This window comes from Rhipicephalus microplus, unplaced genomic scaffold (assembly GCF_043290135.1).
Source record: "Rhipicephalus microplus isolate Deutch F79 unplaced genomic scaffold, USDA_Rmic scaffold_673, whole genome shotgun sequence".
NCBI classification, from domain to species: Eukaryota; Metazoa; Arthropoda; class Arachnida; order Ixodida; family Ixodidae; genus Rhipicephalus; species Rhipicephalus microplus.
Window position 1 is genome coordinate 1,303 of NW_027465229.1, and position 26,133 is coordinate 27,435.

Below are 26,133 nucleotides of genomic sequence, written 5' to 3' on the forward strand. Positions count from 1 at the left end.
CGTACACGACTGTAGCTGTGCCAAGTGTTATTTATCCTGTACTACAGGCACCGGTGAAAGTGAGCATGTGGTTTGTGTCTTACGGTAGCTATGTTTTCTTTTTATATCTTATTAATCTTTCTTCTGCACCCACCAGGGCAAGATAACAATCCAAAGATTTATATCGGTCAATCTCCATGTGTTTACAAACATGCGTCTCTCCGTTGCTCTATGTTTGAAACTGCATGCTACGCTTACAGTACCACCAAAATGGAAGATTGAACCGAGCGACAAGTCCAGCATCGTCAGGTCGAGGGTTACTTTTGACTGTCAAGCGGAGGGCCATCCACCACCACTCATTCGATGGAAGATAGCCCTCGGTGAGTCATTTCATGTTCCAAGCATCTATGTGCAAAATCACGGGTAATAGCAATGTCATGTCCTTGACCAGATTGGACATACCACAACGCACAGAACAAAAGTTATCTAAAGATATTACAAAGTCTTGAAGAGAGATGGACGTGCAAATTCGCGGTATTAAATCCTGGCGGCGGCGGCTGCATTTCCGATGGAGGCGAAAATGTTGTAGGCCCGTGTACAGAGATTTGGGTGCACGTTAAAGAACCCCAGGTGGTCTAAATTTTCGGAGCCCTCCACTACGGCGCCTCTCATAATCATGTGGTGGTTTTGGGGCGTTAAACACCACATATCAATCATTACATGAAAACTATACTTGTGTATTAGTCACGCGGTGTCATCTTTTTTGAAGTTGTATGCAATTTTAACTATGAATACATCTTGTGTGACTTGTTTTGTTTTTCATTTTGCATCTATTTTTAACGCTATAGCGTTAAAAAGCTCATTTCGCCCGAACTGCGGCATCAGCTTCGACGTCGGCGTTCGAGTCGGTGTCGTTAGTTTTAAGCGAAAAATCATCAACGTGTCCTTGACGAAAAATTGAGACAGATGCAAAGAAGACAAAAATATACAAAAATATTTACTTTTAGTGAGAGTCAAATTCAGTTTGTTTGCGCGGAAAGCGGGTGTTCTATTACATTTTCACACGTTTTCTCGGGACCACGTCACAAAAAGAAACAGAACGATTGGGATGTATAAACAGCGAAAAAAAAAACAAAGACCTATATAGGCCTTCTCTATATTTTTTGCGCGGTTTCTGCATCCCAAGCATGAACCACCAAATAGCCCAACTTTCGCTATCATTGAAACAGTATGAATGCCATTTTGGGGGAAGAGCTTCCTTAACGCAATAAATATGGCGTAGCAAACGTGTACAAATGTTCCATGTGTCAAGATATACATGAGTCCCACAACCAGCAGGTGTTTCAAAGACCCACACATTACAAAACACTCGGACATATTTATGCATCACCAGAAGGTGAGGCATCAACGTAGTGAACAGCTACGTAGGTTCGTATGGTGCCTGACGGATGCGTAGTGGGTCGCTCGCTGATTCGCGAAAGGAATAATTATGGCGTATCGGGCAATTCACAACTGTACTTGCAGTAACAATTCTCGCATAGTTTAAAACGGCCACTCTTACACGCACAGTCATTCGTCGCTTTGTGGCATGGTTGAAGCATTCACCCAGAATCGACGCCAGCCTAGAAATTCGAAATGCGATGCACCCCCGCCCCACCCCGGGTCCAATGCGTTATCGGTTTCTGCAGTTGAAGGCGAAGATCAAGTGTCTTCTAATTTTTTGTATGGAAAATATGTGCGAATCTATGCCAAAACTGGTAGTCGAAAGTTTGCAACTAAAAAAATAGGCTTCTGTAACGCAGTGCAATTTGATAATATATATATATATATATATATATATATATATCTATATATATATATATATATATATATATATATATATATATATATATATATATATATATATATATATACTATATATATATATATATATATATATATATATATATATATAGTCTAGTAGATCCTCCGTGAGCGGTCACAACGTGGTTTATTTCGACGTTTCGGCCTAGAGTCTGGCCTTCATCAGGAATAAAGATACAGTTTGTCGGTGCTCAGCTTTATACAATCTCAAATCAGAGGGCAAGGTAAGAGGGAAAAAAAGAAAAGAAAAAAAGGAAAGAAAAGAAAAGGAAAGAAAAAAAGAAAAAAGAGAAAATAATATACGGTGAACGCCCCTCGGGTGCCCCCCTTCCACTTTTCCCTCCACTCCCCCCCATCTCTCTCCCCCCTCTCCCCTTCACCTTTCTGATGTCAGCGGTCTGTGTATGTTTCCGTTCACTAGCGCATTCCTCCCGATCAGACGGTCCCTCCTGGCACTGGCGGTTCGGTGTGGGGCAAAAAAGAGCTTTTCAGGAAGTCCTAAGCCTTTAACTGCTCGGGGTCCCGTAAACAATTCGTCGTAGAAGGACGGGGGCCGCGTATTGTGGCAGAGGCTGGTCAGCGGGCATTTTAGGAAGTTCTAAGCCTTTAACTACTCCGCGCCCTGTCAACATTTCGTCGTAAAAATAGGGTGCCCCGTATTGCGGTAGGCTGTGCAAGCGCGTGCAATGCGAATTCCTGGCCCGCTTCTAAATTACGCGTGTCGTGGGGGCCTCCCGGCTGTGCACATGGTTGCTGTTGGGCATGTCGTGCATGGCACAATTGATTGGGTAGTAAGATAAAACAGAAAACAGACGACAGCTGCACTTAGGAAGAGTAGTTACACTTGGAATTGTTTTAGGTTGTCCAGTGCCCTTCGCAGCTGCAGTGCCGTGAACTCAGTTACTATTTTCATCGTTGCCGTTATTGTTTTCTAATGCTTTAATTGCTGCAAGTGTACCAGGATTCTCATTTATTCCTCTATCGAGGGTGTTATATATATATATATATATAAAACTATAGCAACAACGTCTCAACTAGCGGATACCTATATATCAGTAAATTAATGGCTTTTAATTGGCGTTTATGCTTCGTAAGTACGTTTCAAAGGACAAGCTTGCTGCTAGTGCCCCGCCGAGGTGGCCCAGTAGTTATGGCACTCGACTGCTAGCCGGAAGGTGTTGCGATTGAATCCCGGTGGCGGCGGTTGCATTTTCGATGCTGCCGAAAATGTTTGAAGCCCGTATACTTAAATTTAGGGGCACGTTAAAGAGCCCCAGACGGTAAATATTTGCGGAACCTCTCTTACGGCGTCACTCATAATCATATCACCGTTTTTTGATCTTAAAACATCGATATTATTATAAGCCTGCAGCTACGAAAGGCGCATAATAAGTATTTTGGCACTATTTATCACTGATACATGGACATAGATAGCATGGTTCTAAAAACATAGCGGGCGCAGCTCTATTTGCGTCGATATGAATCATAAATGACCTCGTGCTGTGGCACACTCAGACAAATGTTTGGATGAGCTTAGCGCAGTCCTATACTGTATTGATTCACTCGGTAACAACGTTTTGCGCAAGCCGACTGGTGCCACGCACATGCGTTTCACAACTGTTCCATTTACAGAGCCAGCCAATGTGCCATGCTCTTCTTATATGCCGTGGTGATGTTAAAAAAATACCTGCGCAATATTACAATAAATAGCCGTACATGTAGAAAAATAACACATTCACGTCATGCATACGCGACGGTCGATACTGGCTGTGTGGCCATTTATCTCCGCTTAACATGGCGCATTATCATGACAGAACGATGATCTAAATTGGGAGGTATAAAAAAGGGCAAGGAGAGGGAGAGGGATCACTATTCGTAGACCATACAGGTGTTCTACGAGCGTTGTCACGAACACCCAGAAGCGGCTGGTTTGCATTGGGGCCGCTATTATGGTCTAGTTTGCCAGATGACGTCGTCACGAATTACGTGACTCGGCCGCATCATCCACATACGACCTCACTGTACAATGGAGGCCTTTTATGACAAGAAGAAGATCATCTAGGCAAATAGCCTCATCTCCTGTCGGCGATCAATAGGCATCCGCTGTGGAACGACATCCACCGCCCTCTCTTTTGTAACATAATAAAATGGGGTGAATGATCGAAAAAAAAACGACAGGCACTTGTGAATCTTCAAAGGCCTAAGATATTCACGTGCTAAAACAATAAGCAACAAGGTAAAACTAAATATCTCTGTCTGTGTTAATTTTTTCGTTCCGCAATGAATTTCACTCAAGAGAGACTGTATTTACAGTACCTTCTTTATTGATTTTTATTTGCGTAAATTGCGACGTAAGATCCTTTTTGTTGGTGTTTCTAATCAAATCTTTCTCTTTCTCTCTTCTTTCCTCTCTTTTTTCCATCTTACCCTGACCACCATTCCCGTTACTTTCCGGCCCACTTTCTTTTCCCGTATCTGCGGATGCCACAGGAGACGATGCGGGCAAGGCGTTTAAATCATAATCAGCAATTATCATATGCAGATGTTCGAAAACGGTTCTCTCATTATCAACGACGTCGAGCCCAAGGACGCCGGTCAATACCTCTGCGAGGCGACGAACGGAATCGGCGTGGGAATCAGCACCGTCGTTCGGCTCTCTGTTCACGGTGGGTGTCTCCGTTCACGGTGGGGCTGCAAACATTCTCGCACCATAACGAGTGTGCCCGGAACCATGGTATTAGGCTGACCTACTTTAGTTTTAGCAACGTTTCACTTTTCTTTTCGCGGTGTTTCTTTTCTTCCTTTTATTTTTTTTGCACCGAAAGTATTATTGAACCAGGGCATTTCGGCAGCGCTTTCTTTGCAGACTGATTACATTTCCATCTTCGCAAATGAAGCGGCCGTTTTGCACGTCACTCTCTTTACCTCGCTGCTGCCCATATCATCTTTTGTTTTCTCTTCTTGGCTGTGTGAAATCGAGTCTAACAAGGGATCCTATAAACACTGACGATAGCTCGCTTGCTTAATAAATGTGAGACGAATCTCTGCCAAATATTACGTGTACTTCTCATTGTCTTTCTTTTTTTTCTTTCCGGTGTGGGTTGGTGGCTCTTCATACTTAAAAAGTGTTTCTATTTTGTGGCCACGTGTGACTCTCACCTAAGATGTTTGTTTTCAATAGAGATTAGTTACAATGAATGTTAAAAGAATAGAAATCTCTCTGAATTATGTAAGAGGTGTGCGCAGCTGTATTCATCGCTAGGACGTTGCGAAGAAACAAGGTTTTAATACCGCCGTAAAGAAGTGAGTTACTCTTATTCACAACGACTTGCACAAGCACCACGTCTGCGAGATATTGCGCTATCTTATTTTCAGGATATTCGATAATTGCAAGCAGCACCAAAAACTTTCGAACATTTGTATTCGTTTGACACGCATCTGCTGGTTTACTCGGTCGAGAATAGCGTTCAACAGGTTGCGAAGGTAAACAGCATGACTAACTGCACGAAAGACAGAAGTACCGCTGGACCAACAGATCTTCAGTCTCTCTTTCACGCTGGCTAACTTCACAAATGCCACACAAACTTGCCCATACAAAATCCCTCCTAACTGCAAAAGGTTGTTTTTCATCTGAATCACTTTAATATACGGAGTGGAAAAGTAACTTTCGTTTCGTTCACAACTCTTCATGCACAAGTTAACGTGATGTACAAGTAATATGACTAGAATAAAATAAATAAAGAGTCACCCAACAACGATAGCCCAGGTAGAATCGTATACCCATGTGTGGAAATTACAGTGAGGTGCCATAGATTGCTTTACATCCCCATAATTTTTGTTCTACAGTGGCCGCGCATTTCAAAGTAAGCTACCAGGCACTGCGTGTCAACAAGGGCGAGCAAGCTCGACTCGTGTGTGAAGCATTCGGAGAACAACCACTCACAATATCCTGGAAGAAAGACAACATGATCCTTGACCATCGCTACATATCAAGGCAAGTTTGTCGCACTCGCTTTTTAAAGACGATGGTCTTTTGGGGGTACTTAGACAGAAAAAAGTTGGTCTTTTCATCTTTCTGTACATTTGTCTGTTAGGCCGCCATAACGATGCCCCAAATGGAACCAACCGATACCTCTATCGGCCAACGCGACCCGCAGCACTCACCAATACTGCTCAAGTTTCAGCGTTCATACTTGTGCGACTGCCGATTCAAAAACAATAATTGCGCTTATTTGAGGTACCATAACAACATGTCAACATTTTTGTGGCTCTATTTCGGAGAAGGCATACATAGGTAATTCCAAGGACCACAGCGTTTATCACGTTGCGCTGACTATGTAGCCTAAAAAGGCAAGTGTTTCCATCGCTTTCGTAAGACGACACGGTGGTGGCACCAGCCGTTGCTCTGCATTCTACACCTTATCACCTCTGAGAAGGGAGCGCACGCCTTGCTTCGTTTTCGAAGCGTTTTCGAAGGTAACTGCCAGATAGCGCTCGTGTCTGACGTGCCTCGATGCACTCGTTCGCCTTCGCTGCACGGGTAAAGACCCGCCAACGCAACGCCTCCAAAATACTTTTCACCGATTTTCTCGGACACAACATCAAATAAACGTTTCGATCATTTTTCCAGACAGAAAATGACTATGGTCTTTCGACACCACTTACAGTGAAACATGCACATGCCGCACTGATTTTTTTATTTGTTTCCCTTGCACTGTTTGCATCGCACTATTACTATTGTCTTGTGTAGAAAGCAGGAAAAATGTCGTGTTCTAAAATATAAGCAAAACAGTTCATAACATTCTAAGTATTGCACGTATTGCACAACACTTTCATGAGCGAAAAACAAAGACTTTAATCGATCCAGAAAAACACATGAGCTTTAATCAACACTGAAAATGAGGTGGAGGAATACACAATTATAATAAAAAATCAGCAAGTTGAGCAGCTGAGCTGAGGCCTCCCACGAGAGGGCGTCAAGGGCTTGCCTTGACGCAGCTTCGTGGGCGTGCAAGGTCGCCCATGTTTGGTCATCGAGGGCGGAGCTCCGCCAAGCCTCACGCAGCCTCGACAATAGGGTCGTGGTGTTAGTGTGTATGTATGTGCCGGGCACTCCCACAGCATATGCGGAAGTGTATCCGATTGAGTGTCCCAGCACCGACACTTGGGAGTAGCGTGTACGTCCGAGAATATGAGGCGGAGGCTGGCAGGTGAGGGATACGTGTTGGTTTTCAGTAGACGTAGAGTGGTAGTCAACACCTGCAGAGCTTGGGATAAGGTGACGGGGGGAAGGCTCAGCGTCCGAGGTCAAATGCCTTAACGATATTATTGTACTTAGACTATCCTTAGTGTCGAACTCGTCTTCTGTTACTCCGGCGCGGTGGACGCCTCGCACAATGGAGTGGGTGACCTTATTGAGGTATGGGAGTTGTGGGTGGACTGAGCCCGCATGGGCGAGAATCCATGTCAAGGAGATCATGCTGTCTTTAGAGCGTGGTGCCTGGCAAAGAATGCAAAGCAGTTGAGGGGAGATGCGGCCTTTGCTGAACTTAGTAACGGCAGAGCGAGTCATACATGATTGTGTGACAGGTGGGGTTTAGGGTGCCAGGGCAATGACCACTTCTTCAGCCGTCTCAGCAGTGGTAGTAGAGACACTGGTTGCATGTTGAAGGACTTCATCACGTGTGAGATCATTAGAAAACGCAATATTTTTTTTTCGGAGGGCTTGTTCATATGAGAGAAACAACCAAATGAACTAAACAGACAATTAGTCCCGGGAGTAAGCATGAACTCTCGAGTTCCACTTATCCGACGCACTCACTCCAGTTTATATGAGATAAACAACCAAATGAACTGAACAGACAATTAGTCCCGGGAGTAAGCATGAACTTGCGAGTTCCACTTATCCGACGCACTCACTCCAGTGAGACCTCTCCAGCACTCCTATTCGGCCCTATACTTGCATCACCATGCACCACACGCTTCACGCTATGGTACGTGATATCTCACCATTGATACAACAGTTTCTACTGGCATAGTGACTCCAGTGATTCTACCAACTGTGTATTATATCAGATGACCGACAATATGAAAAATAAAAATAGTGTATCAGCACTGCCGATAACTTATCGATGGTGAACCTTCTATTTGAACTGCATTCATCAAGGCGCCGTCATTATCGAGAGTGGAACGAGAGTACGTATTCCCTTGAGAACAGGCGCTGTATGACACAAATGAACGCATTTAGAAGAATTGTGTTAACTACTTTGCAAAATTGTGGCACCTCATGGGCTCATACGCACAGCCTTAGTATAGCACAATAAGCACAAGTAAAGCAGGAATAAGCACAGCCTAAGTAAATGTCCTAGCGGGGGGCTTTAAGCATGTCGATAGAGCTGTTTCTTCTTAAAGCGTCTGAATTCGTCATACACATAGTGCACTCTTTACTCAATTGACAACTTCTCAAAATCTCCCCTCTAACCACAGCCTCATTCGTTAAAACTGTATCTAGTTGATCATGTTATTCTCCGGTGGCCCCATGAAGCCAGTTGTGACTTTCATACGTCAAACACAGCCGCGTGGCACAATTTTCGCGCTTCTGGCACATTAGTCAAAAAAGATTTCAATTTTTTTAATGTCATGATCTAGTTATCTCCAACCTGCCCTCTGCTCGTACAAAAGGCACGTAGCGCAAAGCGGATCGTCATTCCTGGTGATCGAATGAATGGCCCAACCAAGCTATATCTTGAGAAGGTACAAACTATAACAAACAAGCCAGGCACAGCAAATAGATTTTCACCAGTCAAATAGACATGAAAAATAGAACGAAGAGCGTCTCCGTGTTCCCATCCTCAAAGCTAAAGCAACTAAATACTGCTAGTAATGAATAATCAAACAAAAACAATGTACGTTAAACTGCACACAAGAAGCGGTGGTGGTGGTGGCGGCGAGAGAGGAAGGAAAACTGCGCTGAGAGGCCAGTATTACCAGTTCGAATCGAAACCGCAGGCAATGCGCAGGGCCCGCGCGACCAGTTTGCTCGAAGAGCGCACTGATATATGGCCCGCAGTTGTACGTCGAGCACTGCTTCTGGCGGCAGCAGGGGCTGAGACGTGCGCCGAGCGAGCCCTCCAATATTTCGCCGCATGCCGGATCCAGGCAGACCTCGGCGCTTGCACGGCGCGCCGCGGGGGGTCTTGGAGTTTAACGATGTGAACGTAAATCCCCGGTGGCCTTCACTCACCATCCTCCGCAGAGGCGCGCGTGGTGCGCTCGGCTGCGTTGAACAGGCGGCAGCGCATAAGGGAGAAATCAAGAGCGAATGCGGCCAGGCTTTTTCCCGCACGCAAGTCTCCTCTTCTTGTTCTTCTTCTACTTCCCCTTCCTTCCCGACGAATCTCCCCGTTCACCTCTTCCTTTTTCTTGCCCAGGCGAAACTCTCGCACAAGGACCGTGTGCTGCTCAGTTGTGTATAGTACTCCGTAGCTTGTTAGCGACGGCGAGTATTGATTTTCGTTCTTGAATCTCTCGCCTTGCTTATTCGACCGTACGTGGTGTTTTTTTTTTGTTGCATCGAGGGGAGAGATAAAGAAATAAATATATATCAGGCCGTTGGCACGAAAGTTTCGACGATAACGTGAAAGAGTTCCCTGAATGAATGCAAAAATATAAATTGTTAGCTCTATGTTGGTAGTAGATATAGTGGTCAATAACTCTGACGTGCACCAACCTCGCTAAGGAAGAAAGCGGAATGCTCTGGAAAGAAGCTTGCTAAAAAGGCAGCCTGGAACTTTTTTTCATTATTTTCTTTCAGCGCCGCGGCTGATCGAGTGGTTACAGAACGTCGTCACTGTTGCCATAGCTACCACAGCCTGTTGAGCAGTCAGCCTCGTAGTCAGTGAAAATTATACATTATTTTACGGTCAAAAATACAGAGTGCATTAGTGTAGGAGCCACACCGTTATCGCCATGTTTCTTTGAATGACTGGAAACAAGGCGACGATAATTCGCCTACAGTGACAGCCTTAGTAACAGAAGAAATTTAATGTATTTTACGCGCATCTGGAACACCTGGGTTTGTCGAGATCATTATTTTTTGGTAACATTATTAAACATTTCTCTTTCTTTTTTTCATTTTGGGGCGGATTGTGTTTTTTAATATATTAAAAAATACATTAAAAAATAAACTCTAGGTGTACCTATCAGTCGCCGTGGAACATTGGAGTATCACCCCTCACGCACACATCGAAAACATGTGCACAGCAGGAACTGCATTTCTTTTTCTTTTACTTCAGGGACATAAAGAAAACTTACCTAGAGTATCAGCAAGGTATAATTGAACGCGGTGTTAGTTAACAAGCCTTAATTAGAACCATTTTTATAAGACAGCCTTGTCTTAGTCCTAATTAGCAAGGGCTTAACTCAAGCGATCCTGGTAGTTAGGATGGCCTTCATATGTAAGGTCTTCTCTTTTTATCCGTTTTTCTGCTGCTATTTCTTCCCCCCTCTCGTTTTTTCTTTCTCTCTCTGTCTTGGAAATGTGCATGCATTGAATAGACACCTAAATTTCACATCCTCCGTGTCATTTTTGGTGAATTTGCTGAGTACAAGCCTTAATATGCACCAAATTACAATAAGATACAAAATGTGTACTGTAGCTATCCTCATTTCTCGATTGCACATCGTGGAGAGCAAACTGCCTGTAATTAGCCACTAGGTATCATGAAGAAAGGAACCAAGAGAGCACACTTCAGCCGAGTTATCACATTGCAAGCACTAGGCGCAGAGTTGCAGTTTTCTGGTCACCCCAAATGGTGGAACAGGAAAGTTTAACAGCTTCTCTGTTAAAAGTAAGCATCATTTTATATACAACTTGTTGAAACTCTATAGACGTTTTGAGTTAAAATCGCCAGAACGTAAACCCCTACTCGTATCATTAAGGGGCCTATAGTGTAACAAAATCATCAGTCATATAATGGAAACCTAACTTACAGAATCCAGTCATAACTGTGTTTGTTGGGTAAAAGCGTGAGCATGCACGTCTATTCGAAGTCTTTACCCAAACACACAGCAAATCCTGAAACAAAGAAAACTACCAAAGAAATTCGGCGGAAGAAGAAAAAAAAGAAAAAGGTTGCACCTCGGTCGCAGGATATTCTCCGTTCGGAAGATGATACCAGAGCTTACGGGAGCTAACAACGGTGCAGTCATGCTTCACGCACAACATAGAGCGGGCAAGAGTTTGCGAGTGGGAAGGCGGAGATCGGGGAAGAGGTGGGCCTTAGTCGAAGCGGTCAGGCTTTGTGAGGTCGCCTCCGATGGCTGTTGGAAGAAGGAGCGCTCGATAACACCACGTCGTCGGCAAATGTTTTTCCCATGGATATCGCGCTCGAGCCACTCAAAAGCTGCCGACAAAATGACACTGCAGCACACGTACACAAGGCTAAAAATAAGATCTCTCGCGAACCCAAACGTCACTATTCAAACTACGTCAGAGACGAGAGATAGAAAAGAGAAGTGGGGGGAACGCGGGAAGGTGAACATAAACTGCAGAAAGCCGCTTGTAGTACGTTATTCTTTTCAAGCGCAATAGGCCGGCGCTATGAGGAGGCCTCTCTTGAGTACCGACATCAGCGGCTTTGAAGTGACGAGGCTTGCATGGCAGGCGCGTGTGGAGAGTGCTCAGAGAGGAGAAGGAGGCCAGGCAGCGCAGTGGTGTGCACCGAGCGCCGGGTATCGACCCATTAAGCGGAAAACCGGCCGGCTAATTAAACGCCCGGAGAAAAAAAAAACGATGGCTTCTTTTACGCGGGAAGCACACACACAGACGCAGGCGCTCTGCCTACGAACTCAGTGCGGTGTGCTAGACTTCGCTGTGCTCTTCCATCAGGGCGAGTCAATACCGGCTCGACTTTTTATCTACCAGTGAGTCCGTGCGTTTGTGCCTGTACGAGTATGTGTACTTATATGCGTTAACAGAAGGAAGCTCCCGTCCGCGTGCTTAATGCGCATTAGCGTGTTTTAAGAGGCCTCGCTTTGCGGCTAGGCTTGCGCGTCGCTTACCGCACTGCGTAACGGGATACCGCAGCTTTGAGTGGGAAAGTGTTGGTGCGAACGGCGGCTTTGAAGAATCACTTTTCGTTTGCTGTGAAGAAGTTGGAGTTATCAAAATCAATTTCGCCTGCTCCGTGTACGTCAACGTCGTTATGATTTCTTCACTGATGACACAAGAAGACTTTTGTAGTTGATAGGCCCACCTCCAACACCCCTAACTTTGCAATCGACTCCAGATTCAGGACGAAAAGTTATGTGCCGCTCATCCGACGTAACGACGCGACGCTGAGCTGGTCGCATCAGTTTTACCCCGTAGCTGTTGTCGAGCATTCCTGATCGATTACAAGTTGCATTGTAGAACGAATGCGAGGCCCTCAGTTTTTTGATGATGGTTATCAGCCAATCCTGCTCTCCACACCACCTGCTTCGGTAACGCCATAGCTTCATCTCTGCCCTGCTCCTCTCTCTGTAGCTCTATCCTATCCCCGTTACTATCAGTCATTAACCAGGCAACCAATTCTGCTTTCCTCTCTGCCACATACCTTCATTCCCGCTTTACTCTTTCGTTACACTTCCCTCTATCTGAGGAGAGCGCTGGTGACGAATCACCTACGGTGTATAAGGACCTTAGGCAGCGCTACCGTTAAAAAATTAATGTATTGTGAGTATTCGTACGGAAATACGAATAAGTATCGGTCCGCCACCCAAGGATTGCCCCAATACCTACTCATATTGAAACCTTTTCAAATTACAGCTCCCTTTGAAAAGTGATTACATGGGGGCTACACGTGCCGCTGGCCCCTGTTTTGTATCCAGTCACCCTCTCTTTCAAAGGCCTCGCAAACTTGCAGCCGCAGCCGCAGTTTCGCACTGCCCATCGCGCGCAACGCACCACCGTAATTAGGGCGCGCTCTCCTCGTGCCCGAGATCCCGGAGCCTCGCTCCGAGAGCTCTGAAGATAATCGTTGCACCGGCCGGTCAGCACCTCCGCCAGCGGAGCAGCTTCAGAACGGCCACCCGCATCCTTCCAAACTCGACACCCAACCACGTCCGCCGCGCCTCACGACGCGAGAAGCGAGTACGGCGATGCTGCCTATCTCCGCAACGAGTCCGAGTGGCGTCCGGGAGAGGTGGCGGCGGAGGCGAGCGCCGACCGTTAATTACGGAGGCTGAGGGTGTCCACCGCCAGCTCGCCTGGTGCTTACGGGCTATGCTCGGCCGCGTAATAGCGAACGGCTGATTAAGGAGTGTCATTGCAACCATTCTCGTGGCATCCCGTTACAGAGGGATAATTAGGAGTGATTAGCTTTCGCGTACGTCCCCCAGACGTGGCGCTTGCACTCGCGAATAAAATTAGTATAACCTAATTTTCTCGCCAGTGTAGGAGTCACAAATGTGGTACAGTGTGCCGCTTTAATAATGGATGTCAACAACGTACTTTCTTTTTGGAGGCTTATAGTTGCAGCACAAAACATAATTGCTTCCTGATGGGATTTCGCGAAACGGTCTCATCTCTTGTAATCTTGATATCAAGCCCCGACACGGTGGTCTAGTGGCTAAGGTACTCGGCTGCTGACCCCCAGGTCGCGGGATGAAATCCCTGCCGCGGGGGCTGCATTTCCGATGGAGGCGGAAATGTTGTATGCCCGTGTGCTAAGATTTGGGTGCACGTTAAAGAAGCCCAGGTGGTCGAAATTTCCGGAGTCCTACACTACGGCGTCTCTCATAATCATATGTTGGTTTTGGGACGTTAAACCCCACATATCAATCAATCTTGATATCAAGTTACAATCACTTCAGTCACTTTCACTAAGGAAAGCACTTGCTATTTCTCTAAAAGCGTAGTAGTTAAGCTTAGCTTATGTCCAGTCAAGCAATGCCTCGTGTATGATTCAACGCTGTTTACTTTTGATCTAGTGTAGCTCAAGGGCATTAAAGGTTTTATTTATGGAGAAAACAAATTATGAGCGAAGAAAGCTCGAACTCGCTTTACTTGTGAACACCACTGCTAAGCATCGTATAGGTCCTTCACGTAACTGCAACCACATAAAAGTCATTAATTAAGCAAACTGTTGCCATACCTCTACAACGCACTTTACTGCTTAGAAGACTCTGAGCCCATATTCACAAAATTGTCCTACGGTAAACACTTTCGAACGTTAACCTTCCATTCAATCACGATGCACAAATACTAAGTTAGTGAAGCTGGCTTACCACCGGGAAAATGCATAAAAAAAAGGGAAGTTTCGTGAAATCGGCGCTTGAAGAATAACGAATAGCTGGACTAGTTGGTTGCCATTGCTAATTGTGGTAAAGCAGCGCTAGACAACGAATACTAAACAAACTCACACATCTGATTTCTTTTTCATCCTTATGACCTCATAGTCTAGGGCTGCCTTAAGATAACATTGAATATAAATGTTGCCCTTTATTAATCTGTGAAATGGACGCGTAGAGTCGGATTGGTATCAATGCTTATGGGATTGACTGTGCAGCAGGATACTATGCGACCTCGTAAGAGAACTTTACTTTGTGTTTGTCGTTATGTCTTTAAAGAAAACATCGAATTTCTCTTGGTCTCACAGTTTCACGCAAGATGACACTCCGACGCCGGATGGTCTGACATCGTCGCTACTCTTCGCTGCAACCGAAAGAAGTGATTCTGGTCTGTACACCTGCCTCACGGCAAATAAGTTTGGAAAAGACGAAACTAACATCAAGTTACTCGTGCAAGGTGAGCATTTTTGTTTTCTTCTGGCTAGCAGAATCTTGGTCGTATGGGGGAAGCGTGGTACGAGGGTGGTGTCCGGTATCTCTCCTTTCATATATATATATATATATATATATATATATATATATATATATATATATATATATATATATATATATATATATATATATATATATATATATATATATATATATATATATATATATATATATATATGAAAGGAGAGACACACCTCACCAAGCCAATGATTGGTAGGGATGGAAACTCATCCCACTGCGTTGTATCAATGTTTGGGAGATCCGAGGTGACGCTGTGAACGAGACGACTCACAGGCCACCTATTCTTGGCCCTGGTTAATCGAAGAGAGTTCTCACGAACATTTCCAACTCCACATTGGTTCCCTCTTACCACCTTCTTATGTATTTTTGTTTAATCAACGCGCTTACATTACTCACTACATCTTGATAATAATGTGTTCACAACTGGAGATGTTTTTAACTTGTTCCCATGCCTCCCCCTGACCCCTCTTAAAGCACAACTTCTTCGTTTCTGGTGCTTTCTCCGGTACACGACAATAGAATCGAGACCGAGTTCAGGCGATATCGGTCGTCTCGAGTCTGTGGCGACGCTTGGCGTCAACTGCTTCAAATAAACTTCTTCAGAACACGCCCGAAAGTAATGGATCAAAGGAGCCACACCATTTCGATATTTCAGTCTGCCACTGCAAGATGGCTTGCTTTACCGCGGCACTCAAGGACAAACATATCCAACCTGCCAGCACAATACAGTAATGTTGCAAAGTGAATCGCTGCGTCTCAAACGCAGCTGCTTAAAGAATAAAACAACGTAACATGTTTCTTGAACATCGATATTTCTCGGTTTCGTCCGCCCCTGTTACCACTTGTGCCGTATGCCCACGCTATCTCAAGCGACGTGGTATAAAAAGAGCGATAAGAAAAGGAGAACAAAAAAAATGTACAGCGTGCATGACGGCAGATAAGAAAATGAAGGGCCGAAAATAATAGAACGCGTTGAAAGAGAAAGGGGGGTGCGCTCGTTTCGGGTGCGCTCGCAACGGCTCCCCCTGCGCAGGCTGCTATTTTCCGAGAAATTATTTCATGGCCCATTGCTCGCCTTCTCTTTATGCCTGGACCATCGCTCAGTGTGAGCACTGCGTGTGTTTGCTGCTTACTTGCTCGCTAGAAATGCGACGCCACCCCCAGCCTTCACAGAGGGGATTTGGATGGCGTCCCTCAAGTTTATGTCTCTAGCGTTGCTCCTGTTTGCCCTTTTCGGTCTCCCCGTCTTTCTTTTTTCGTTTCTTTTTTTTCTTCAAACTGTGCTCACGTATTGCGATTATTTGGTCTTAGAGATCTTTTTTTATTGCACGTTTTTAATTTGTTTTGAATGAAGAAAGAGATGTTGGAGATAGTTCTTCATAACTGTCTTGAGATTACTCTAAAAGGAGCCTTGGAAGATTCGTCGCAAAGTGGTAAATAGCAGGGACTCCAAAAATGAAAAATGGCAAAACGCAGTAAAGAGATTGAAGGGTGGATATTTGAGGCGACCCTTACGAGCAAGCACAATGAGGTCAAAAGTAAACAGGCACTGTGAACATGGCGCACAAGGCTACATCATTCCCTCGTCTTTCTTTTCAGTCTGTTTTCTTTCTCATCATCAACTCAATATCTTTCTTTGCGTTACTCTCATTGCCTGCCAGTTGCAACTTTTGTTAGTTTCGCTTCGTACGCTGCTTTTGAGATGGAGTTGTTTTCAGTCCATTAGCTAATCTCTCCCGTGAATTCAGTATGATTTTTTTTCTTCTACCAGAGTTGACACAGCTGTCATTTGTAGCTTTGCTCGATTCTGGCATCCGAAGAAGAAATGGGAGCACGTGCCGTACACTTCAGCAAACAAGTAACAAACATTTTTTTTTGTTTACAGTTTGCTCCAAAACTTCAGACCAAAAATGACGACAAACATTAGTCTCTTTGGCATTCGCATTATCTTCGCCAATATCAACCATCATTATCGTTTAGTTTGGCCTATGTTGTTTCTATTGAATAACGAAGACCTTGTTTAATCGAATTATAGTAGCCTATTTCGTGCGCAACGGCATTACATATGTCTCAAAGCATCATAATTCTATTCTATCAACAAAGCTGTGGTCATCATCTAGGCTTCGCCTACGTTACAGAATTATTAAGTTCTAAAGCGCATATATATTAAGCCTGGGTAGCTTACCACAACTGGATGATGCCTAAATAGGATAATATATCGTTATATGTTGATTTTACAGTACATGTTCACATGATTGTGACGGTGCAGAGGTGACATGATCGATTTGCGATGGCTTTTATCACTACATTTCACTAGACCAACGGTACAGTAAAATTAAGAGAATGCTGAGATAGCAAGACAGTTGCAGATAATTTTTTTACGCGGAAGCGTTAAAGAGGTTCTTACGCCGAAATTCCGGCATCATTGTCAGCGTCATTTGTTTTGAGCTCAGTATTATCATCTTGTCCATAATCATAAAATCGGGAAAGATGCAAATAAAATAAACAATGAAAAATTTCCAGGTCTGGGCTAGGATCAAAATTCGTGGGGCTAGCAGCTGTTCCACCACACAGGCATGCGTCTGCTAGGGAACGCAGGGAAAATACATTCATTCGCTTGGAAATACATTGAAATCAACTAAACTTTCGTGCTCTACGGGTGGCAAACACCGCTAAGGGGCCATATAATTCCGCTTCTCTTCCTTACAATTAGTACGGAGTGCTTAGATGGTGCTTGATGGTGCTGATGGTGCCGGTTTATGCTGTTGATAATTTTTATGTAAAGCACACTGCAAATCACAATAGTAGCAGACCTGCTGAAAAAAATGTCAAGCTAAGTTGATTGTTTTATTTTTGTGAGTACTACAGGCTAAGGTTGTAGTCTGCCTCAAAAATTTCTTCTCGGAACTCATAATGGTGTTACAGTATCCATCAACCCTCCCGATTCGGCACGCACTGAAAGGCACACACAAAAAAGTTAACTTCTCATGGCATAAAAAAATCCGGAAGTAAAATGTTGAGCCTGCCTGTACTAAAGTGAACCTCCCGTGTAGCCACTGCTTGTGTGTGACTTCACTCCGCCGTACCTCCGAAGCATGGCAGGTAATGTGACCTTCATCATATAATAAGCACTGAGTTTCCTGACGTAACTCGTTCTGGCATTCGCAAGTTCTTTCTGGCCAATGCAATGGATCGCGTCATGTCTTACGGACCATTTGTAAACAGAGCGCAGGATTCTGACTCTCTCACATCATGGGGACGACGATGGCCGCGACATATCTATAGTGTCAGTCCATTGAAAAAAAAGAGCGCTTAACCTTTCCAAGAACACGAGGCACAGTTCCACATTGCAAGACTTTTTTCGTTAAGCTTGGATACATTAGTGATATTCTCGTTTCTTTGCAGAGACACCAGATGCACCCGATGACATCAGAGTCGTAGAAGCGACCAGTCGACAAATATCGCTTCGCTGGAACACGCCTTTCAACGGGAACAGTGACATTCTTGGCTATTTTGTGCAGTGGAAAAAAGTTTCTGGTGAGTTGCTGCTTCACCGCCAAATGTCTGTATTTTCGTGTGCAGGCAAAAGTATACATGAAAAAACGTTGTGTATATATATATCTATATATATGTGTATGTATATACATATATATATATATATATGTGAAAAGGGGCTACCTACTGTTATGTAAATATAATAGAAGAGCACTACTCACCGCTCTGCTGCGAAGCGCATGAAAGATCCATTTGAACGGAGTTATTCACTGTAACAAAAAAAAAAACACAAGTGTTGCACAAATCTTCGCAGTATTTCAAACTTGCGGGTGTCTTAGCCCAGGGGTCAGTAACATGTGCTCCGTGAGGCAGAAATATGCAGCCCTGACCGCAACCTTAGGAACCGCCTCCTCCCCCACCACCTAAATCCTAAGTAAGCGGTGAATATTTGCACGACATTCTGCGGCGGCAGATGAACAACCTAGTGTACGTATTTTTCATCTGGCTTATAACTTTCAGCCTTAAAGGTCGCAATAAATGTCTCTTTTTTTCTTGTAACATACGTTCAAAACGGGCCTTTTGCGGGTCTGACCAGCACCTCCAACGAAGATAACCAATTTGAGGGTTCTTAACCTGTGAAATTGCCCGCCAAACACTGGCTAGCTATCTCGGGGGCCTGCATGTGCTCCTTTATTGGGGGGAAACATTTGCAAGTTTGTGACACTAGCTGTCGCTTGTTCCGCTCCCGTCGTCGTCGTTCATCCACTAAAATTCATTAGGCGTGCTTTGTCGATGTCGGCGCGCATGCGCGATATACATACCCAGAAAAGGCCCATTGCAGCTTTGTGACATGCGTGCAGTAAATAAAGGTGGTGTTCATACCAATTGCTTACTTCACTCTTGTCCGTTCAACAATATTTCTCCCTTTTCCTGTATTGACCCTTCTCCCCAAATCCCTCAAATGCCCTGTGACCTCCGCCGCCCAGGCTTCATGCAACTCGGCCCTTCGGCTCAAAAGGTTTCCGACACCAGCGTTGGCTAATATGGTTCTACTCCTATCTCGACAAATTTCTGAAACGTCCAAAAAAAGAAATAAATATAATGTGTCACTCCAATTTGGCTCAACCACCTCTGTCTGCCATAAACATGAAAGAGGGAAGACATCCCCGACTTATGTGTTATTGCGTTTACTCTCAGGCTCATGGCAGAAGGATTCCCGACATGTGGAGGTACCCGGTTCCAACACATCAGCTGTGTTGGACGACCTGGAGCCTATCACTGCTTACCATCTGCGCGTGCTCTCAGTCAACAAGTTTGGGAGGAGCGAACCAAGCCCCATGATTTCTGTTACTACGGATGAAGAAGGTAGGACCCATCTTCCTTGAGTATCTATGTTGTTGTAACAAATAATCAAAACAGGTTCTCTTTGGGTGCATTACGCTTGTGCAAGTGAATTATTAGTTAGTGTGGATGTCGTATACCAACGAAGGCTGATGGTAAATATGCCTCTCAAATTCACATTTTAGGAATGTTTTCGTCCCGTTCACAAAAAAGGCCGCTGGTTCACTAAAGAAACAAACGCGAATACACGCTGGGGTCAATTTTTATATTATAGCTTGGGTCAGTAATCATTTAGTTGATATGGATATATTCTGTAAGGAAAAGGGGACCATGCACTATATTGTCACGGGTTTGAGACATGGACGAAGGCAGCAGAATGTAGGCCGACGATGTAACTGCTTATTTGGGCTGAACTTGTAGCCTGTCAACAAAAAACGAGACTACAGCGATACACACTGGCACCGATAACGGCGAACATAAGTGTTGGCCAACAATAAAGTGACAAGCGGCGAAGTGCGTCGGCATTTATACATGTGCCATCGAATATTCCAGACTGATCACTGCTCGTCGCGCAAGTTCTAGAATAATCTCGAGTGTTTTGAAGTAACCATGAAATCGGTTCTCTAGAAGAGTTTATTGCCTCACGAATTCAACGGCAAAACATGTTCAAGAATTCGTTCAGTACGAGCAAAGTTAACACATTTTTTTTATCTTGTCCCCACTAAAGCATCGGAAGCTAAGCAGAGAAAGATGGCCGGGGCAAACAAAATACGTCACGTGTGCCTCGTCACGTTGAACACTGTTTTTCCTCGTTTTTTTAATACGTGGCTTATCTGTATAACCGCGCGTGCACACGTGGACAAGTCTTGGCCTCTCCCGGCGATCCCTGTAACAACCGAGCGATCCACGGTCAAATCAGCCAATGGCTGACAGATGGCTTTCTACGAATTATCTTTGAGCGTTTTCCGTCATATGTCGAGAGAAAGTATTTTTGAGCTAATTTTGATAATATATTGCGTATTCCAGGCCGCGTGCTGCGCTTTATTATTGGGCTCGCGTGTTCTTGGCAGGCTCGACTACCGATCAGCAGTATTTTCTGAATATAGTCAAAAAGTGTAGCAGAGCCCCTTTAACAGAATGGTCCCATAATAATCGCGAGTATTCTTGAACAATGAGGCGCAGTTTGTGCGGACCGTTCTTGGCAGGCTTTGTGGGCGAAACCTGATTGATACAAGAGCGAAAATAACGAGCGCGCCTGGCAATAATATACAATGTGTGCTCTCATATCAAGCGTTATATACGACATTCGCTGATATTTTATGTTGTGAACTGAAAACTGGGATATCTGACTATCTGTCCAGCCTATGCGAGTCAAAGGTGGGGTTAACCAGCAGACAAGTTCCAGGCGCGTGAAAACAAGGCACGTTGCTGTTTCTGTGCTGTTGATAAATATGCAATGCTAGGTTGCACTAGCAATGCTTTAATGGCGGCCGGAAAGTCGCGACGGCTTCTTTTAAGACGCCTATCTACTGTTCATATTGCTCACTACTATTCACCGAAGTATTGATGCATATCAATATGCTTGAATATTAAGAAAAAGGAGCACTTTCACCGGATTTAATTTCAATTGGCGATCTATGCTACAACAATTATGTGGCCCATTGCATTAGGAATGTGAAGTGTGTTAGGAGGAGGGGTAGCGGTGGATAACCAACGCAGTTTGCCGGCGTTTGTATTGTCACTTCGAGTTCAACACGTCGTCTGATTCTAAGCAAGTGTTATAATTAGCGAACACCTCTAATTAGATCAGCATGCTTAGCGTTAGACTTCACGCAGGTCTGCGATCTGCCATTACAACTGCAACGATGAGTTACGGATGCGCCATCTACCTATATAACTTTCGTGATGCAGTGGCGGCTCTTCAGGTAACTGAATTGATTATATGCTAGGAGATACAGTGAGGCTTGAGTGGAGGTTTATGATGGTCAGAGTACTTTAGGCTCCGTTATTCCTCCGGTGCCTCATTCAACTACCACATTCTTCCTGATATCAAAGACAGGCGTTCGAAGTTAGTTTGGAGTTAGAAAAAAGTGACGCAAAAAGGAGCACTGGCTTGGTTTGAATTGACAAGCTCCACTCTGAGAAATCTAATTCCATATGATTCACTATTATAGGTTCAACAATAGCGCAGATAATCAAGGTTGAAAACTTTATTTTTGATTTTGCGTCAGAATTCTTGATAATGACGTAGAAAACATTAAAATGTATTTGTAGTATTTTTCATGACATTGGCTCGATGAAATTCTGTGAAACGTCGCGTACTAAGTCTATGGCACCAACACAATGCAACGCACTGATTTTTTATCGATTGAAAGCTATAAGGCCCTATAGACAACTTCAAAATTTCTTACGTAACGGTATTGGTCAGCACCAAATACCACAACGCCAATATCACATCGCCACCCACATTATTTTATTTGCGCGTTTTTCCTTGTACCTAAATACGGGAAAAGTCATTTTGCTCTGTAGTGTCCCTTTTAGAGGGCACTGTGCAGCTTTGTGCGGGGGAAAGGGGAAGGATGGTAAAATCAAGGAAAAAGCAATGTAGGAAAGAGCAAAAAAGGAGAAACTACTTTCTCATTGTAAGCATGATAGTACCAATTGCCAGTCGTTGGTACCACAGTTATACATAAAATATGATTCCAAACCAGCAGATTGCGTACTGGAGGTGGACCCTGTACCTTTTGTCTACTGCTGCGGCTGGTCTCTTCACCTCGTTTATATATACTCTTACATAATTCATGAGCAACCCCTTTTCCCTTCCTTCAAATAATGTCCAGATAACACACATTTCGACCAGAAAGAAACTGAAGCTAAATCATCCATTTAGTAATTACCTGTCTATTACGGTACGCTTCATAAATTTATAGCAGCTGTGAAAATGAAGAACGTATGGTTGCTTCAAGTCAATGAAGCATCTCACTCTGACCTCAATGACTTTAAAGGCATATAAGCCAGTCCACACGTTTACTTATTGCTAAGTAATAACTATGTTGTTATATAAGGCAACCAAATGTTTTTATTGCCATGATGTTTTTAGTTTTGCTATACCTAAATGGCTTTAGGATAATAATGGGATAAAACTTACTGCTAGCACTGGCGAACCAGAGTGGCGGAGTTTGAGGCGTAACTGCAGGAAGGGAAAGAGCACCTACACCCTATTTTCTTTATTGATTGCCACAATTTCCTTCCAAAATACATGGAAATGTTGTAGGCCCGTGTGCTCAGATTTGGGTGCACGTTAAAGAACCCCAGGTGGTCTAAATTTCCGGAGCCCTCCACTACGGCGTCCTCTCATAATCATATAGTGGTTTTGGACGTTAAACCCCACATATCAATCAATTATCCCAAAATACATGAACGCACAAAAGTTTTCAAACACTGCTGGACTGCATATTATGTAGTTTAGTGTCTAATTATTTATTTATATTTACCTTTGCTTTCATTGTTGAAAAACGTATCTATATTATACGGCTATGTGGAGGTAGAGCAATCAGCTTTTAATGATATGTGGGGTTTAACGTCCATATGAATAAAACACCATATGATTATGAAAGACGCTTTGGTGGAGGACTAAAAAAATTAAACCACCTGGGGTTCTTTAGGGTTGCACCAACCATCCTGAGCGCACGGGTTCTACAGTAATTTCGCCTCCATCGAAAACGCAGGGGCCCCAGCCGGCATTCGATTTCGCGGCATGAGGGCCGTCGCCGCGGGGCAGCATTGAGCTTTTGTAAGGTCAATTTACCGCAAGGATTGAACAGTGTATATCCAAAGACTGCGATATATTCGTTGCAAGTACTTAACTTTTCGTAAGTTCCTGTGACAAGGCACTCGATGTACCTTCATTCCATTCAAAATAATTTATTCGAGTTATACAGTTGTCTTGTTGCAGCCATTTGGTGAGCCATTGTATCATGTTTCGTACTATTGTAGAATGTGTAAGAACTAACCACATCATGCAAGTAACAGCATGTATGCTTTGTGAAGCGTTGCGGATAGCCTCAAACTAGAAACGTGTTGGCACGTTAAAAATCACATTCCATGTATTGTCTGATCATTGGTGCATACAAAGAGCAATATTCTTGCAGAGCCTTCAAAACCTCCTGAAGATTTGGTTGTCGTGCCACTAAGTTCACAAGTGCTGAAGGCTTCGTGGAAGGTGAGTATGAAGAAGTAAACAGGTCTACATACTGTAATTAGCGCCTAACGCTTCACGCAGCAAAAATAGACGCCCTTTGTCTCAACGTGAAAGAAGACATCGGCCAATTCTAGCAAATTATATATAAATAAATGCCTTTGTCACACTGCACCCCAAAAAATGCAGATGGACCAAGGCAACCCATGAGGAGGATACCAAATTTTGTGATTCTGCCAGAAATTCAGGCTTTCCTTTTCGTGCGTTGTTTACGATAAACTGCACAATTTACCGAATGAGCGTTGGAGTCAATTATAAAGGCGAAACGAAAATTGAGAATTCATGTGATTGCAGTTAAGGTCTTTGATGTTACAGCTACCTCCCGACAAAATTTAGACCCAATTGAAGTTGCTGACTATTGCCTACAGTAGTTCACGCTGTTTCTTGTGTTGTCCTTAATTGCCCAATTGGATGTCTTAAATGATTATTTTTGAAGCAAGAAAGCTGGGCGAAAAATTCTGACGAGGAAGTTGTAGACGAGTACGCAAAACCTACGGTGACAGTGTTTCGAACTTTCTGTGAAATATTCATTATTGTTTTTCTACTTACTACATACACTCACGCAAAATACAAAAAAAAAGACCTTGAAGCGTGCTTGCTTACGCGCCCATGCGCGCCGTGAAAGCAGTGTTCCGTAACATTCCGCCAACAAACGATACGCTTAATTCGGGGTGGTTTATGATCGCACTAAGCAGACACGGCTGTTATATTTTCTGTTGCCGCAAGAAAAACATACGTTTTCGCACAGCCTTCTCGAGGCAGTACTTGTTGTAAAAAACATTTTCAATACAGCGCATAATCGGGTATGTATATATATATATATATATATCTTGATAGTACACCTTTAGTGGTGAGCAGAAGAGACGTTTACTTTGTGGAAAACGTAGCGGTAGAACCGACCAGCTGTCAAGCGGAGCGAGCGCGAGCAGCAACAACACTCTTCCTTCTCTTCTTCAGCTGGCGTTCCGGCCTGTGCCAAATATCAATGCTACAAATCACTCCCCCCTCAGAAAAGGAGCCATCCTGGCGACCTATGGAACGGGTACGACGGGTGGGTCGTAGTGCGGCTTCAATCGATCTACGTGAACAGTCTCGCGGCCTCGATGCCGTCGGTCTGTTGATGGTTGAACCGGCTCAACAATATAGTTAACCGGTGAGGCCTGACGTAGGACTCGGTAGGGGCCTTCGTACTTCGGCAGTAGCTTGGTGGAAAGACCAGGAACAGATGAGGGAACCCGAAGCCATACCAAGGCGCCAGGCGAGTATGACTGCGAAGACAGGTTTTCGTCGTGACGGTTCTTCTGGTACGCTTGATCTTGGGCGGTTAAGGAACGCGCGAGTTGCCTGCATTCTTCTGCATAGGTGGCGACTTCAGATAGAGTTGTGGATTCCGAAAGCGTCTGGATGATACAAGAGAATGGTGTCCATGAATGAGGATGGTTCGCGCCCGTAAAGGAGGAAGAACGGAGAGAATCCTGTCGTAGACTGAGTGGCGCTGTTGTAAGCGTAAGTTACAAAGGGTAGTATGCGGTCCCAGTTGGTGTGATCAGCGGACACGTACATGGATAGCATGTCGCCCAGTGAGCGGTTTAACCGTTCGGTCATTCCATTCGTTTGCGGATGGTATGCGCTGGTTGTCCGATGCACAACGTTGCATTCGCGAAGAAGGGCTTGTACCGCTTCGGAGAGGAACGTACGGCCGCGGTCACTGAGTAGCTCACGAGGCGCGCCATGGCGTAGAATGAGATTGTGAAGGATAAATAAGCCAACTTCACGTGATGTGGCCCTCTGGCAGCGCAGCAGTTTCAGCATAGCGTGTCAAGTGATCAATGGCGACAATCACCCAGCGGTTCCCGTTAGGCGTATAGGGAAGGGACCGTACAAGTCAATTCCGATGCGGTCGAAAGGGCGGGAGGGGCAAGGCAACGGCTGCAGTTGTCCATTGGCTATGTGTGGTGGGCTTTTTCGGCGTTGACATTTGGAGCACGAACGCACGTACTGTCGGACAAAAGCGGTAGCATTCCGCGCCAATAGTACCGCAGCCGGAGACGTGCATACGTTTTTTATCACACCGGCGTGGCCGCATTGAGGATCCGCGTGAAAAGAGTCGCAAATGTCGGCACGTAGGTGGCGAGGAATCACAAGCAACACTTGCGGCCGTCAGAAAGGTAGTTGCGACGGTACAGGAGTCCATCGCGGATGGTAAAGTGTCGAGCTGTGCGCTGCAGTGAACGATTGGGCGTAACTTGGGACGGCCGAGACAGTAACTCTATCATAGAGGCTATCCAAGCGTCTTGGCGCTGTTCATAGGGCATGTCCGCGTACGAAAGTGCCACAGCATCGAGGCTGGATTA

The 26,133-nt window shown here is 44.6% G+C and overlaps 1 protein-coding gene across 1 annotated transcript; it reads left to right on the forward strand.

Annotated features, from left to right (window-relative positions):
- Positions 1 to 238: 238 nt before the first annotated feature.
- Positions 239 to 23,743, forward strand: LOC142795440 (cell adhesion molecule Dscam1-like; the record flags this gene model as incomplete). The annotated part of the gene is made up of 7 exons (XM_075886056.1): positions 239 to 359; positions 4,333 to 4,508; positions 5,689 to 5,836; positions 14,481 to 14,629; positions 18,091 to 18,222; positions 19,378 to 19,545; positions 23,673 to 23,743. Coding segments are annotated over exons 2-7 (798 nt in total), but the record flags the coding sequence as incomplete, so codon positions are not given.
- Between the last annotated feature and the right edge of the window lie 2,390 nt (positions 23,744 to 26,133).